The sequence below is a fragment of the Grammomys surdaster genome, unplaced genomic scaffold (genome assembly GCF_004785775.1).
Source record: "Grammomys surdaster isolate TR1022 unplaced genomic scaffold, NIH_TR_1.0 186, whole genome shotgun sequence".
NCBI lineage: Eukaryota > Metazoa > Chordata > Mammalia > Rodentia > Muridae > Grammomys > Grammomys surdaster.
This window is the reverse complement of record NW_021604631.1, coordinates 1477992-1492170: the sequence shown is the minus strand read 5'-3', so window position 1 is coordinate 1492170 and position 14179 is coordinate 1477992. Positions and strand designations below refer to the sequence as shown.

Below are 14179 nucleotides of genomic sequence, written 5' to 3'. Positions count from 1 at the left end.
CCCCCTCTCTCTCTCCCCCCATCCCTCCCTTCTTTTCTCCCTCCCTCCTTCCTCCCCACTTTAAGCAATAAGAGTCTTTGCTAATACACCAAGCAGGAGGTGCTCTGTTAACTGAAACTGTTCTCCAATTACAAGCCAGCTCAAACACTCTTTCTCTTTTGTATTCATTAGTCCCAAACCCACCTTGCTTGTAAACAGTGTACAACTTTTGCTCACTTTTTCGTTAAGGGCTTCAGTATGTTTCAAGATACTTTGTGTGACTTCTTCATTAATATTAAACATTTATAAGTAAATTATTTTTGCCTTCTCATTTATATTTTTCAATGTCTCCAACATGTTAGGAACATTCAAATTCATTTTTTTATACTATGCGTGAGAGAGAGCACATGTGCAGGCACACATGAGCCACGGAGCATGCGTGGAAGTCAGATATGAACCACCTTGCCAGCCCTTAGTGACTAGTGACATTTAAAAAAACAAAACAAAACCTTGTGTGATTATGTTTTTGTGTGTGTATGTGTGTGGTATAGTATATATACGTGTGTGTGTGTGTGTGTGTATGTGTGTGTGTGTGTGTGTGTGCATGTGGAGGCCAGAGATTGATGCTGACACTGGGCATCTTCTTCAAATGTATTTATTTAGTGAATTATTTATTCAATTCTTATTTTTTTGAGACAAGGGTCTCTCACCAGACTTACTCAGCAAGATGGCTTGGCCAGCAAGCCCCAGGGATCCTCTTTCTGTGTCTTCTCAGTTGTAGGATTAAAGGTGTGTACTGCTGTGCCCAATTTTGGCTTCTGGGGATCCAAATTCAGGTCCTCATGCTTGTGTAGCAAGCACTTTACCCCCTAAGCCACCTCCCCAGCTCACTCTAAATAAAATTTTAAACAACTGGTTATATGCGGCTTTTGTACTGCCTTTTGACATATTAGAACACTGGGACCTTGAAATGGCCTTTTAAATGCCAGCCATCAGTCGATAATGCACTAATCAGAGACATTGGTTGCAAATTACAGGTACAGATCTGCCTCACGTCTATATTAAGGAGGAGGATGTTGAAAAGCTACTGGATGCTGTCAGAATCAGTGGAAACCAAGAAAACTTCATTAAATACTGGACTGGGACAAAGGTAAGCCAGGAGTCAAGATCACAGCTGAATCACAGCACAGTGAGACTGGAGGCCTGTCACCCTCTCCTCCACCAGAAAGGATACTGTCGGGTTCTTGTTTTATCTGCTGCTGGATGGAATATCTCCATGTGCTCTGCCTTCATGTGTCCCTCCCCCTCAATACGAAGAAGGTGCCCATGTGCTCTCTATAAAGCCTGTTCCTCACAGATCCTAGTGACAGGTTTCAGAATTTCTCCAAAGCTTACAAGTGAAAACCATGATTTTAACAAACCTGTAGAAAATAACTGTTCAGTCCGACTAACCTTGTTTCAGGGTATGGTCCAAAGTGGGTTTTAAGGTGATCTTCACAGAGCTCAAACGTTTTCTGTAGTTCATCTATTGTTGCAAAATACTGGTGGCCACTGACAGTAGGTATTGGTACTGGTCCCCTGAAAACAGAAAGAATCCTATAGTGCTATCACATATACATACAGGCAAAATCTTAATATTGACCATTGTTTCTACAGAACTACACATTTCAGTAAAAGAGAATTGCTCACTTCAGGACTTGCCTTGCACGGCGGCATCACTGCAGCCTAACCTGAAGATGAAACACACATGTACTGGAAACAGTCCTCATCCGTCTAACCACTGACACTGGCAAATTCCCTCTCTGGAGAACTGCGTATACACTCCATTATAACCCGTGTCCATGTAGGTCTAACCATATAGCAATATACTAATTGCTAGAAAAACTACAATGGATATTTCCCTATCTTGTTTATGATCTAATTCTTTGAAATGGTCCACAAATAAAAGATTTCTAAAAACTCTAATATTATACTCTGAATTAAATACTAGTTATGAAATACTACCTTTCCTCTATTCGGATGTGTAGATGTGTATGCCTTGCAAGAAAAAACAATCACTGACCATGACCAGACCCTGTGCACTCACTTCAGCCTTGCTAGGGATGCTATGTACACAGCAACCAACTAAACAGAAATGCACAGAAGTCCACTGCATCCACTGACCTGTGGAAGTCCATTTGGAACTCATATTTTAAACTGCTTAGGTCCTCTGATCATGGGTTGGAAGAGGCATATCTGCTGCTCAGTGCTCACTTAGGCTGTAGCTTCAGATGCAGTGGGGGATGCCATCTTCCAGCTACCACCTGCCCAACCCCCCCCCAGAACTTCGCATATGTCATACAATCTTACATTTTGAATCAGAACCACCCAAAGATAATGTAATGTGGAAAAAAGTGATTACACTTTCGTTGATGCTACAGCAAATAGACACAAATCTAATATCATGTATACTGACTAAAGATTCCCAACACGTATCACAGACAAGAGAGGCAATATTGATACTGAAGAAAAAAACTTCAAATGGCTTTTAAGACTCAGCTTCCTGGGTATTTACATTCATAACATTACTAAAAAGATTTTTTTGAATGCTGTACTTGAGATTTGGTTATTGATCTTAGCAACTTTCTAAAACCTGGGACTTTCTCCATTACTCAAACATTCCACACTTGATTCCAGCCAAAAGGCCAGGACATGGTCATTACTCAAATATTCTAAAAGGTCACATAGAAGGGAGAATTCAGAAGACTAAAACCCATGACATTAATAAGAAAATAACAAGAAATATATAGCCATCTCATGATCTGGTTATTTTGAGTTAAACTTAAAAAGGCTCAGTGTGCTTTTTCATACATAGTAACTAATAAAACACTAACTGTTACAGCCAATAATACCTATGATGCTCTTACTATGTGGTAGGCACTAAGTAAAACATTTTATACACAGGACCAAAAGTTCATAGATTGATAAGGATGCCCTGGTCCTCATGCTTCTGGGACTTATGGCCTAGTGTGGAAAGGAGACACTGAACAAGTGACCCCCTCAGATAACTCCCATTGTTTGGGTGGTGGTGACAGACAAGCACAGGGAACTCAACAGGATATAATTAACCTTCAGGCAAGAACAGCCATGGTCCAGGCCAATACTTACACTCGGACACTACTAGAAATGCCATTTTTCTATCAGTCAGCAAAACCACCAATTTCTAGTAGCTATAGGCATGCCACGCCTTTTAAAACAAAATCTAAATGAAGATCTACAACTTTGAGACAGAGTTTGATACTGGACCACAAGCATCCATTTGAGTGCAGAGATCTCTGCTTATACTGATGATTGAGGGTTCATTTGGTACACATAGACACTGGAACATCAATCCAAGATCGTCCAGGCATCAACCAGTGTAATAAATCACTACCTTTGAAACAGGAGCGTGTGATCACGGGGCGTCTTCCCCATGAGGGCCTGCCGGGCTGTCTCATGCTGCCTTTGGAGAGACTCTCTTTCCTAGGCAAGATACATGATCAGAAAATTAATGTGGAAAAGATGTCAGATGATCAAAATAGCTATAACCATTTTTCTCCTTACCAGAGGTTTCCAAGTACATGAGGCAGAAGGGGCAGGGGTGGGAGGCAGGGAAGAAATGCATAGAAAACAATCAGCAATTATTTAGTGGAAAGATAAAAACAAATTTTATAAATAAGCCAAATACTTCACAGACACTAAAATTTAATTTGGAAATTTTATTTGACAAATAGTAATATCAAGGTCTTTGCTTTGTAATTTTACTTTTTACTTATTTATTCAGAGACAGGTTTGATCCCATGTATCTTAGCCTACACTCAAACAACTCACTACATAGTCAAAGATGGCCTTGAACTTCTGATCCTCCTTCTTCCATCTCTCAGTGCTGGGATTACAGATGTTGCCACCATGCCCAGGTCCTGCAGTGCTAGGGATCAAAGCCAGGCTATCTCTGCATGCTAGGCAAGCTCTCTGCAACTGAGCCCCATCCAAGCCCATAATACCATAGTTTTGAATGGTATTTCACGATCACATGTTTTGTGCTTGTGTGAGACAAGGTCTTGCTGTCTGGTCCTGGCTGGCTTGGAGCTCACCATGTGGACCAGATTTGCAGTGACTGCTGCTGCCTTTGCCTCCTAATACTATGAAAACAGATATGTGTTATCATGCCAGGACTTGACTTTGATTTGAAATCATTCTTACGAGATTATAGACTTCTGAAGGGCACAGGGTAGAGTTGACTTTCATCTTCTCACAGGAAGTAAATGATTGAACAAATGTATTTAACATAATTAAGAATGGTCTGGAAACAGTGAAAATGAGACTTCTTTCTTCTGCATTTCATCATTGTTATCACTATAAATACTTAAAAAACACTGGGTGGCAATATAGGAATATAAAAGACATTTTAAAAAAAGGCTCATGATTCTGGCAAAAAATGGACATGGAAAAACATAGGGCTAAAAGAGAGATGGGGAGAAAGAAAAGCATACAGTTTTTACAACCACTACAGGTGTTTATAATCAGATCCTCCAATGGAATGTTGACCCGTTTAGAAACTGTTCAAATACTGGGTCACCCCACTTGAAGCCCCCAGATATAAAATTCTTACTTTACTAAGGAAGACTTAGCAAGTGCTTATTTGTTTTGCATAAAAGACTGTTATTTAAGAAGAGGCATGTTACAGCATGTACTTTAACAGCAAGTGGATTTGAAGTACATTAGTCACTGCTTGCAATGACTTCGTCTGAAATAAGCCTAGGTGCTTTGATTTTCTGTTTCATGCCCAGACTCCAGTGTAGGTTGTTTTCATGTAAAGCTGAGAGGGAACAGCGGTAAATGAGCATGCCAGGGTACAAGCCACAGTTAATTACAGTAAACCTTGGGAACTGGTGTCGAATGTTTCAATGTCAAGCATGCCAAGGTACAACCCAGAGTAAATTACGGTAAGTCTCGGGAACTGGCATGGTGTAGAGTGTTTTAACATCTTTGGGGAAAATTTTACTTTTAAGATTAAATTTTTTGAGGATGACACTGGTGTGATTCTCACTTTTTATTAAAAGCATGTACCTGTAGGAGTGGCTCTGCTCTGTCCTAATATCATAACTGGCACACTCAGCATCTCTGCAAAAGAAGGCACATCCCAGACACTAGATATCTCTTGGGTCACTACATCACGACTGCATGCCCTGTGCACAGCACAAAGCCGAGACTCAATAATTTTCTTTTCTATACGGCAGTGTGGATGATGTTTCCCTTTGTAAAACTGTCTGGGGTAAAACTTGCTGTCAAGTGCTCCTATCTTGAAAAACAGTTGAGGTTAAGTGTTTGAATTTAAAATTATTTTTAGAGCCTGGCTCACGGGAGCTATCATGAGCTCACTAGACACAGGCTCTCAGATGGACTTGTCTACCAAGACCATTTCCCCCTCCCTCTTTCTCTGGCCCTGCGCTCTGGTCTCTTAGAGAGGCCTCGGGAGAAGAGAATGTGTCTTGAGAGCTGGAGGAGGCTGTGATAAGATGAAGAAGCCCCATTCAAACTCCACAGAGGGAAATCTAACTCCACAGATGCATCTAATGGCTTCACACTGAAAGAGAATACGTACACACTAGCCAACTCTGGGAATATTTTGTTTTTAGAGTTACTTCTGTTCTCTTTCTTTTTAAATTAATACTGTTACATTTGCATATGCTATGGGAGGGGACAGGGTGTGTCACAGTGTGTGTAAGTTGTAAGACTTTGTGCAATTGTTGCTCTTTTTCCATGTTTTTTATTCAAAAGGTTTTCTTATATGTTTTGATCATATTCTCTGCCCTCCTTTAACTCCCAGTTCTGTCCACCTCCTTACTCATCTGACTTCATGGTTTTTAACTTTTTCTCTCTCAAAGTACCTCAAAAAATGAAAATCAAAGCAACAATAAGACAGAAAAATACAAAAACACAAAAGGAGACTCATTAAAAAAAACATGGCATTCATTTTATGTTGGCCAATTACTTGTGGGCGTGGGGCCTGCCCTGGAGTGTGCTTGATACACCCAGCAATGCTCTCAGTTATACCCAGCAATGCTCCCAGCAGCTATCAGTTGCAAAGAGCATCTTGGTTACGGACCTTTCTTTGTACTGGGATTTTGTCTGTTTGAACCTGCGTGAGTCTTGTGTGTGCTGTCACGGTGTCTATGGTTTTGTACGTTCACCAGTCCTGTTGTGTCTGGAAGAAGCTATTTCTTTTGGTCATCTACCACTTCTGGTTCACAATTTTCCAGCCTTTCTTCTATATAGATCCCTGAGCCTTGAGGAGAAGGGTTGATGAAGACATCCCACTTAGGACTGAGTGTTCCAAAGTCTCTCTGCATGTTGTCAGTTGTGGGTCTCTGCATTTCCAGCTACTGCAAGAAGTTTTGCTGTCGAGAGCTGAGCAATGCACTGGTCTGAGTCCCAGCCAATTGTCTCTCCTTCCATATTTCCAAGAGTTCCTGAGATTGAACTCAGTCCCTGAGCTTGTGTAGCAAGTGCACTTGCCCACTGAGCCATCTTGCTGACTTCTTTTCGTTATTATTCGATGCCATATGAATTCATTATGCCTTTGCCCTGAATCACATTATGCTCAAACATTTATTGCTGCAATTTCTCTTATATTCATTTTATTATAATAATAATTTGATGCTTGATCTAAACTATGTCATAGCTGGGAAGATAACTCCTCTCAATGGTGTATCGACAAGGGTTGTATTTTTCCTTTCACGTTGAGGTGTTGGGAATAGAATCTCAGGTGCACAGGCTAGACAGTGCTCAATCTCTGAGCTAACTGCTCCCCACTCTGGGTCCCAAAATAACTTTTGCATCTCCCACGGCCTTCCCATAAAAATACATAGCAGCTATAACTTCCTACTGCATTCACACTGGCAACTCTAATTACACTCAGTGGGCCTCACACACAGCGTACAGGTGGAAGGGGGGATGGACTTGTTAGGAAAAAGAAAGGCTTTAGTGGGAAGGAGTGAGGGGTGAGGGGGAGAAATGGGGGATGGTGGAAACTGTTAAAATTCGTATTATGCTTATATGAAACTGCCAAAAAATAAAAACATAGACACCAATTAGTAAAATCAAAAATTCAACAAGAAAACCAGGAGCCAAAATCCCCTCAAGCCCATAGTTAAAAGCCAGGAGGGGCATCCCCACTCTACCAGTGGGTCAGGATGGACCTCCACAGTAAGCTAAAGGAACTGAATGAACTAAAATTGGAAGCTGCCTCATTGGGGTTCTTTCTTGAGGACAGCTTCCACACTGTGTTATAGTTATTTTTCTGTTGCTGTAATGGAACACCATTACCAATGGAAGGGTTCACTTGGGGCTTGTGGTTCCAGAGGGTCCGTATGAGGAGAACAGCACAGCAGAGGAGGAGGGAGGGAGAGAGAAAGGGAGGGAGAGAGGGAGGGAGGGAGGAAGACTCACAGAGGGATTCAAGTGAGGATCAAATATTCAGATTTCAGATGCCTGCAGATATGGGGACAACCCACTCCAACCACCACACACACCAAGAGCAGCTGCAGAGAATACAAATTTAATAGGAAAAAGTCAACAGAAAAAAAAGAGAAGGTCTAAACTAAGGTGGAACTCAGGTAGTGGACACTGCCAGGAGATCTCAGGAGGGAGATACCATCAATTTTAGGGTTATTTGAAGGCACCATGGTCAGTCACTTCATAAACTCTGAGAAAATTAATTTCATGTAGATGGGCAACAGAAGGTATCTAGTTAAATTTCATATGCGGATATCCTGAGAGAGAAAAAAAATAAAGGCTAACACCAGCCCTTCAGACAAAGCTTTCATATAAAACAGATAAAATCTGTAATCTGCTGTTTCAAAGTAAACACAAAGACATAAGTAAAAAACACAAGGCATCAAGGAACAAATAAATTATAATTAAAAGCCTACAAATGGAGTGGCAGAACTCAAGAATGAACTAGAAATACAAGGGTAAAGATTACTGCAGAAATAACTAAATCAGAAGAAATACAATAATAAGAGACAGAGACAGATTCAGACAGACAGACAGACAGACAGACACACACACACACACACACACAGAGACACAGAGACAGAGAGAGAATTAATGGATTAAGAGAACTGGAAAGTGGAGAAAAAACCCTGAAAATCTGAAAGAAAGGGCTCAAAGGATCTGGGAGAAAAGAACAGATATTTCAGGTGTGGAGCCTCAACATACAAACGCTAAGCACACGTGACAGGAATAAGGAATATTACGATCTGAATCCAATGCCTAAAGTGGAATGGACAGGTAGCAGGCTAGAACAACTCAGAAAATTGTTTCAAGAGCTTTCTCTGTACACAGAATAAATTCATACAAGTGGATACTGAGCCATAGTCTAATGATCTCAAGTATATGAATATTTCAGAAGTAATACAAAGTACAGACTACGTGTAGCTGTCACGCAGCCTTAAACAACGTGGTAGAACATGAGAAAGAATGATCCGCCACTAGCTGAGAGGATGCTGGCTGTTGACAGCCTGAGAGGAAGAAGAGCCATTAAGGGGGAAGACTCAGTGGTGGGTTGACCACACATCCACTGAAGACCACACATCCAAGAATTCATGGGCAGCACAAACTGTACTTAATGGGGTTTGAAAAATCAACAGAGGACTCAGAATCAGTTAGGGAGGGAGGGAAGGGGGGATAGAGCAGGGAGAAGTTGAGGGAGGGTGAATGCGATCAAAATGGTTTCTATGAAATTCTCAAAGAATTAATTAAAAAAAAGAGAGAAAAAAAAGAAAATTACATTTAAAAAGCACATTTCAGTTTTCATAACGGGCTGATTGTATTAGTATTGTTATTCAGAGGCTGTTCTCATGATGTGGGATAGGGCAGAAGAGTAATTTAATGGGCTATCATAATCCTATCATTGCCTAGGTTTCTGAGAAGCCTTTGGGAAGGATTCTTAGTGTGTAAGAAAGATAAAAGTGTAATAGAAAAAGCAAAACTCACGAGGCTTTGAATTTTAATTAGAAATATCAGGTTGAACTCATGGAATATTTTATCTAGCCAGGGAAAAGGACCAGAGGGCAGAGACTATGGCTCAGTGGTAGAAACTCGCCTAGCATGAGCAAGGCCCTGGGGTTGGTTCCTAGTGTCCTTTCCCCTAAAGAGTCCCAGAAGTAATGGCCACCCCAATAGCGATGGGCGTCCCTACTGACCACAATATGTCGACGAACTATAACCTCTCACTTAAGGAAACCAGACTGCTTACTGTAAAAACAGCCCTGAGTTGTCTCTGTTACTTTTCTGTTACTGTGACAGGATTCCCAGACACAGAGCAAGTTAAGAAAGAAAAGTGTTTATTTGGGCTTATGTGTCCAGAGGGACATAGTTCATCATGGCAGGGAAAGATATGACTTCAGGCAGAGAAGGCATGGTGGCAGGAGTAGGGGCTAGGTGGTCACATCGCATCCACACTCAGGAGGTAGAGAATGAAAGGAAGTGGGGCCAGGCTGTACATCTCAAGGCCTGCACCCACTCCCTTCAACAAGGCTTTACCTCCTGAAGGTGTTCACACAGCCTATGGGGGTCATTTGACATTTGACAATAGGTCTGTGGCAGGTAACATACAAGAGCACGAACTAGCTCGCTATGCCAAACGGCAAAGCCGCTATCAAAGACTCCCTTTCCAGAAGGTCAACTAGAAAAGATCATTGCTGACCAAAGGTGAGATGATTTGAATCCTGATGTAGGTTAAAAGTACAAAAGTCAATGTCATTCAAATACGCTTAAATCAAAGTATGTTTGTTTACATTACTGTACATAATTCATTCTACATTTGACATTTTGCACATTTGGATTTCCAGTTTAGCACTGTGACTGATGCTATTGTAAATGGTCCTGCACTCCTGTTGTGGTGTGTATGCCTTTCCTTTCTACTGAGTATATGTCAGGAGTGTCTTACCTGAGGCATAGGGCACATATATGTTCAACGTCAGTAAGTATGTCCAGCTTCTGTCTTCGTACACTGTTTTAACCTCTCATCTGTTGCCATGTAAGAGATTTCACTGTCATGTATTAAAAGTCTGTTTTATAATGTACTACTTTTAGTTTATTCCTGTAAGCACCTCAATATGATTATAACCTGCATTGTCTTGTGGTCATATACACCTGCCATAACATCACTGGTCACCTGAGTTTGTTTTTGTTTGTTTGTTTGTTTATTTGTTTTTTGCTTTTTTGGGGTCTTTTGTAGGCTTTCTGTGTATTACATGTTTTGTCCTTAGTAACCAGTAAGAGCTCTTTATGTATTGTGAGTACAAATATTCTGTCACTTACACATCACAAGTATCTTGGTATGTTTTGCCTTTTTAAAGTTTAATGCCACTTTTATTAACAGAAGTTCTTAATTTAAATTTTATTATATTTGTTTATTTATTTAGTAAATATGCCTGCGTGCCTCAGGTTATGTGCAGAGCTCAGAGAACAACTTTCAGGGATCAGTTCTCTCCTTCAGCCATAAAGGTTCCAGGGATTGAACTCTGGTTCTCATGGTCAGTGGCCATCTCCCCTGCCCAGAAGTTCTTAATTTTAATGTAATTTAGTGTTTCCACATTTTGTTTTAGTTAGCATTGTTTGTGTTTATATTTAAGAACTTATTCACAATGTCATGGTCATAAGAATCTCTCTTAAATTATCTTTTAGAAGTATTGTTTTGATTTGCACATTTATGAGATTATGTAGATTACACGGATTGCAAACCCCTCAGGTTTTGTGTGTGGTGTAGGACTAGTGGTAACTGTAAACCCTCATTTGTAAGCAGCTAATTCTAGCAAAGATCACATCTTCTTCCTGCCACACTTGTCACAGGTCAGTCCCACACTTGTCACAGGTCAGTCCCATGCATGCACAGTTTTGTCTCTGAGATAGTGCTAGCATTTCCATACAAATATTAAAATTAATTTCACAAAGAGCTGTGGGAATCTTTGACTGGCTCACATTCTATCTAGATTTGAAGAGAGCTGACGTGTGCGCAGTGGCAATTCTTATAATTCATAAATGTGACTTCTTTTTTTTCTAAATAATATTTTTATGTTTTCCTATGTAGAGGCAGTATACATCTTTTTATCAGATTTATCATTAACCTTTTAACTTTTAGATCCTAGTCAAAACATATTTTAGGGAGCGAAGATGGCCTGGGGCGGGGGTGGTTAGGAACAGTTGCTGCTTTGTAGAAGCCCTGGATTTGGTTCCCAGCCCAACATGGCAGATCACTACCATCTGTAATTCCAGCACCAAGAGCCCCTTTTCCTTTAAGATTTCTTTCCATTTTCTGTGGATGAGTAAAACCTGAGTGAATGTGTGTGTGTGTGTGTGTGTGTGTGTGTGTGTATGTGTGTGTGTGAGAGAGAGAGAGAGAGAGTGTGTGTATGTGTGTGTGTGAGTGTGTGTGCATGTGCGTGTGTGTGTGTTCCCCTGGAACTAGAATTGCAGGTGCTTGTGAGCCAGCATGTGGGCAATGGGAATTGGATCTGGATCCTGTGCCAGAGCAGCAAGTGCTCTTAACCACTGAGCCATCTCTCCAGCCTCTTCCTGCACACCCTTCATGTCTTCCTTATTATAACTGAGGTACAACAAATAAAAAAGTTTACTTAGATTTTTATGTTAAACATCTTAATTGTATGTGCATTTAAAGAAAGATTATTATTATTTCATAGTATCAACATCTTTTTTGACATTCATCAGTGTGTGTGTATGTGTGTGTGTGTATGTATGTGCCTTGGCATACATGTGGAGGTAAAAGGAACACTGGCTCAAGTCAGTTCCTTCTTTCCGGCATGTGGGTGTAAGGGATCAACTCAGATGGTCAGGCAGTGGGTGACAAGTGTCTTTACTCAATGAGTCAATCTCTTAATATTCTTTTCTTTTTTTTCTTCTTTTTTCTTTTCTTTTCTGTGAAACATGGTCTTTCTACATAGCCCTGGCTATCCTGAAACTTGCTATGTAGACCAGACTGGCCTCTAACTCAGAGAAATCTACTGACTCTGTACCCCAAGTGCATGTAACTGGTTCTTATTTTTCCCATACACCCTTCTCAGCCCTCTTTCCTTCTTTCCCTTTTCCTTTTCAAGACATATGGTCTACTACCTTTCTTGTTCCTCCTTCTCACTTCACTAGGCCTCCTCCTGCTCTCCTAATTTCCTTTCTGCTTTCATGTCTCACACACACACACACACACACACGAGACAGAGATGGAGACAGAGAAAGATACAAACACACAATAGATTCCACACATGAAATACTCGGTATTTGACTAAGTCTTGAGTCTCGATGGTTTCGCTCAAGACAGTGACCTCCATTTCCACTGTTTTCTATGAAGGACATTATCTTGTTCTTCTCTAGAGATGAATAAAATTTCATTGTGAACATGTACCACATCTTCTTTATCCATTTGCCCATCTTTTGATGGACATCTAGCATGGGTCCATGTTTTGGCTATTGTGAATTATGTGGCAATAAACACAGATGTGTAAAATTTCTGTGGTATGCTGCCTCAGAATCCTTCAGGTACACAGCCAGGGACTGAGTAGTTGGGTCATATGGCAATTCTATTTGGAGTTATGTGACAAATGCCCATACTGATTTCTACAGTGGTTGTCTTAGTTTACATTGCCATTAGCGTATATCAGACCCGCCTGCCCCCTTCCTTGACAGCATTTACTGTTACTTGTGTTCTTGATATTAGCCATTATGATTTGGACAAGAGAGAATCTCAGAGTGGTTTTAATCTGCATTTTCCTAAACAAAGGATATGGAACACTCTCTGCTCTGTTTAATATAATTGTTTTCTTTTCTGTGTAAAAATTTTCATTTTTTTCAATCCCACTATCAACTCTTGGTCTGTTTCCTATGCCACTGCAGTTCTTTTCAGGAAGCCTGGGCGGACCCACGTCTCCACCCCGGGCCTTTCCCCTGTGCATCTAGCAGTTCCAGAGTTCAGGCCTTACATTAAGGTTTTTGTGCAGGGTATGTAGTATCTAGTTTCTTTTTCCAGGGTGAACACTCAATGTTCCCAGCACTGTGTTGAAGGGGCTGTTTTGTTGATGCTGTAGTTGTTACAATATGTTTTGACACCTTTGTCAAAGATCAGATGACTATAGCTTAGCTACGTGAGCTTATTTCGGAGTCCAGCATTCTATTCTATTGATTTCTGTGTTCGTGGTGTGATCCATACTGGGGCTGTAACTGTTGCTCCATAGGGTGTCTGAGATCAGTTACTGTGATGTCTCCAGCACTGCTCTTTCTGTGGGAGGTTGCTTTGGCTACTCAGGGTCTTTGTGCACCCACGTGAACTTCAGATTCTTTTTGTCTAGCTCTGTGAAGAACATCATTAGAATTCTGAGGACAACCTCATTTAATCTATAGATTGCTTTCTGTGATACAGCCATTTTCATGACATCAGTTTTGAGGGTTCATGACCATGGGACGCAGTTCCATTTTCTGGTGTCTTTCTTAACAATTTCTTTAGTGTTTTACAGTTCTCACAGAGGACTTTCACTTCCTTTATTAAATTTATTCTTAAATATTTAAAAAATTGTTACTATTACTTGTGTGTGGAGGGGTGACATGTACCCACAGTATGTGTCTGAATGTTTGTGGATTCTCTTCTTACACCATGAGGTGTGTCCTGAGACTGAGCTAAGACACTAGGCTTTCAGTGCAAGCGCCCAACCATGCTGAGTGAACTCACTGGCCCAGTACTTTTTAGACTACTGAGTGTTAAGGGTTTTCTTTATAGTTTTCAATAAAAACATGGGCATACTAAATCTACAGTCAAAACACCAAAAGGCACAAAAAATGTCTACCTTTTTTCCTTTTAGATATCTTGAGATATATTTTTCATATAAAAAATTGTAAGTACTTTTTCCATACCACTAAAACCTCCGACAACATGTAGAAACTTCTGTTTGGCATGGAAATGGAGGAAAGTAGCATTCCCTTAGAGCTGAGCAGTAATAGTGCATGCCTTTAATCCCAGCACTCAGGAGGCAGAGGCAGGAGGATCTCTGAGTTTGAGGCCAGCCTGGTCTACAGAGTGAGTTCCAGGACAGCCAGGGCTAACCCAGTCTCAAAAAAACAAAAAAGAGAGAAAGAAAGAATCAAAAGCCCTTCTCGATTGCAAATGCTGTGT

The 14179-nt window shown here is 40.7% G+C and overlaps 1 protein-coding gene across 1 annotated transcript in view; it reads right to left on the bottom strand.

Annotated features, from left to right (window-relative positions):
- Lrguk (leucine rich repeats and guanylate kinase domain containing) overlaps positions 1-14179 on the bottom strand; it is a 106196-nt gene that overhangs the window by 3268 nt on the left and 88749 nt on the right. The window contains exons 17-18 of the mRNA XM_028768441.1: positions 3392-3480; positions 1432-1557 (exon numbers count right to left, since the gene is read on the bottom strand). Coding sequence (XP_028624274.1) covers positions 1432-1557; positions 3392-3480 — 215 coding nt within the window. The remainder of the gene's footprint in view (positions 1-1431; positions 1558-3391; positions 3481-14179) is intronic.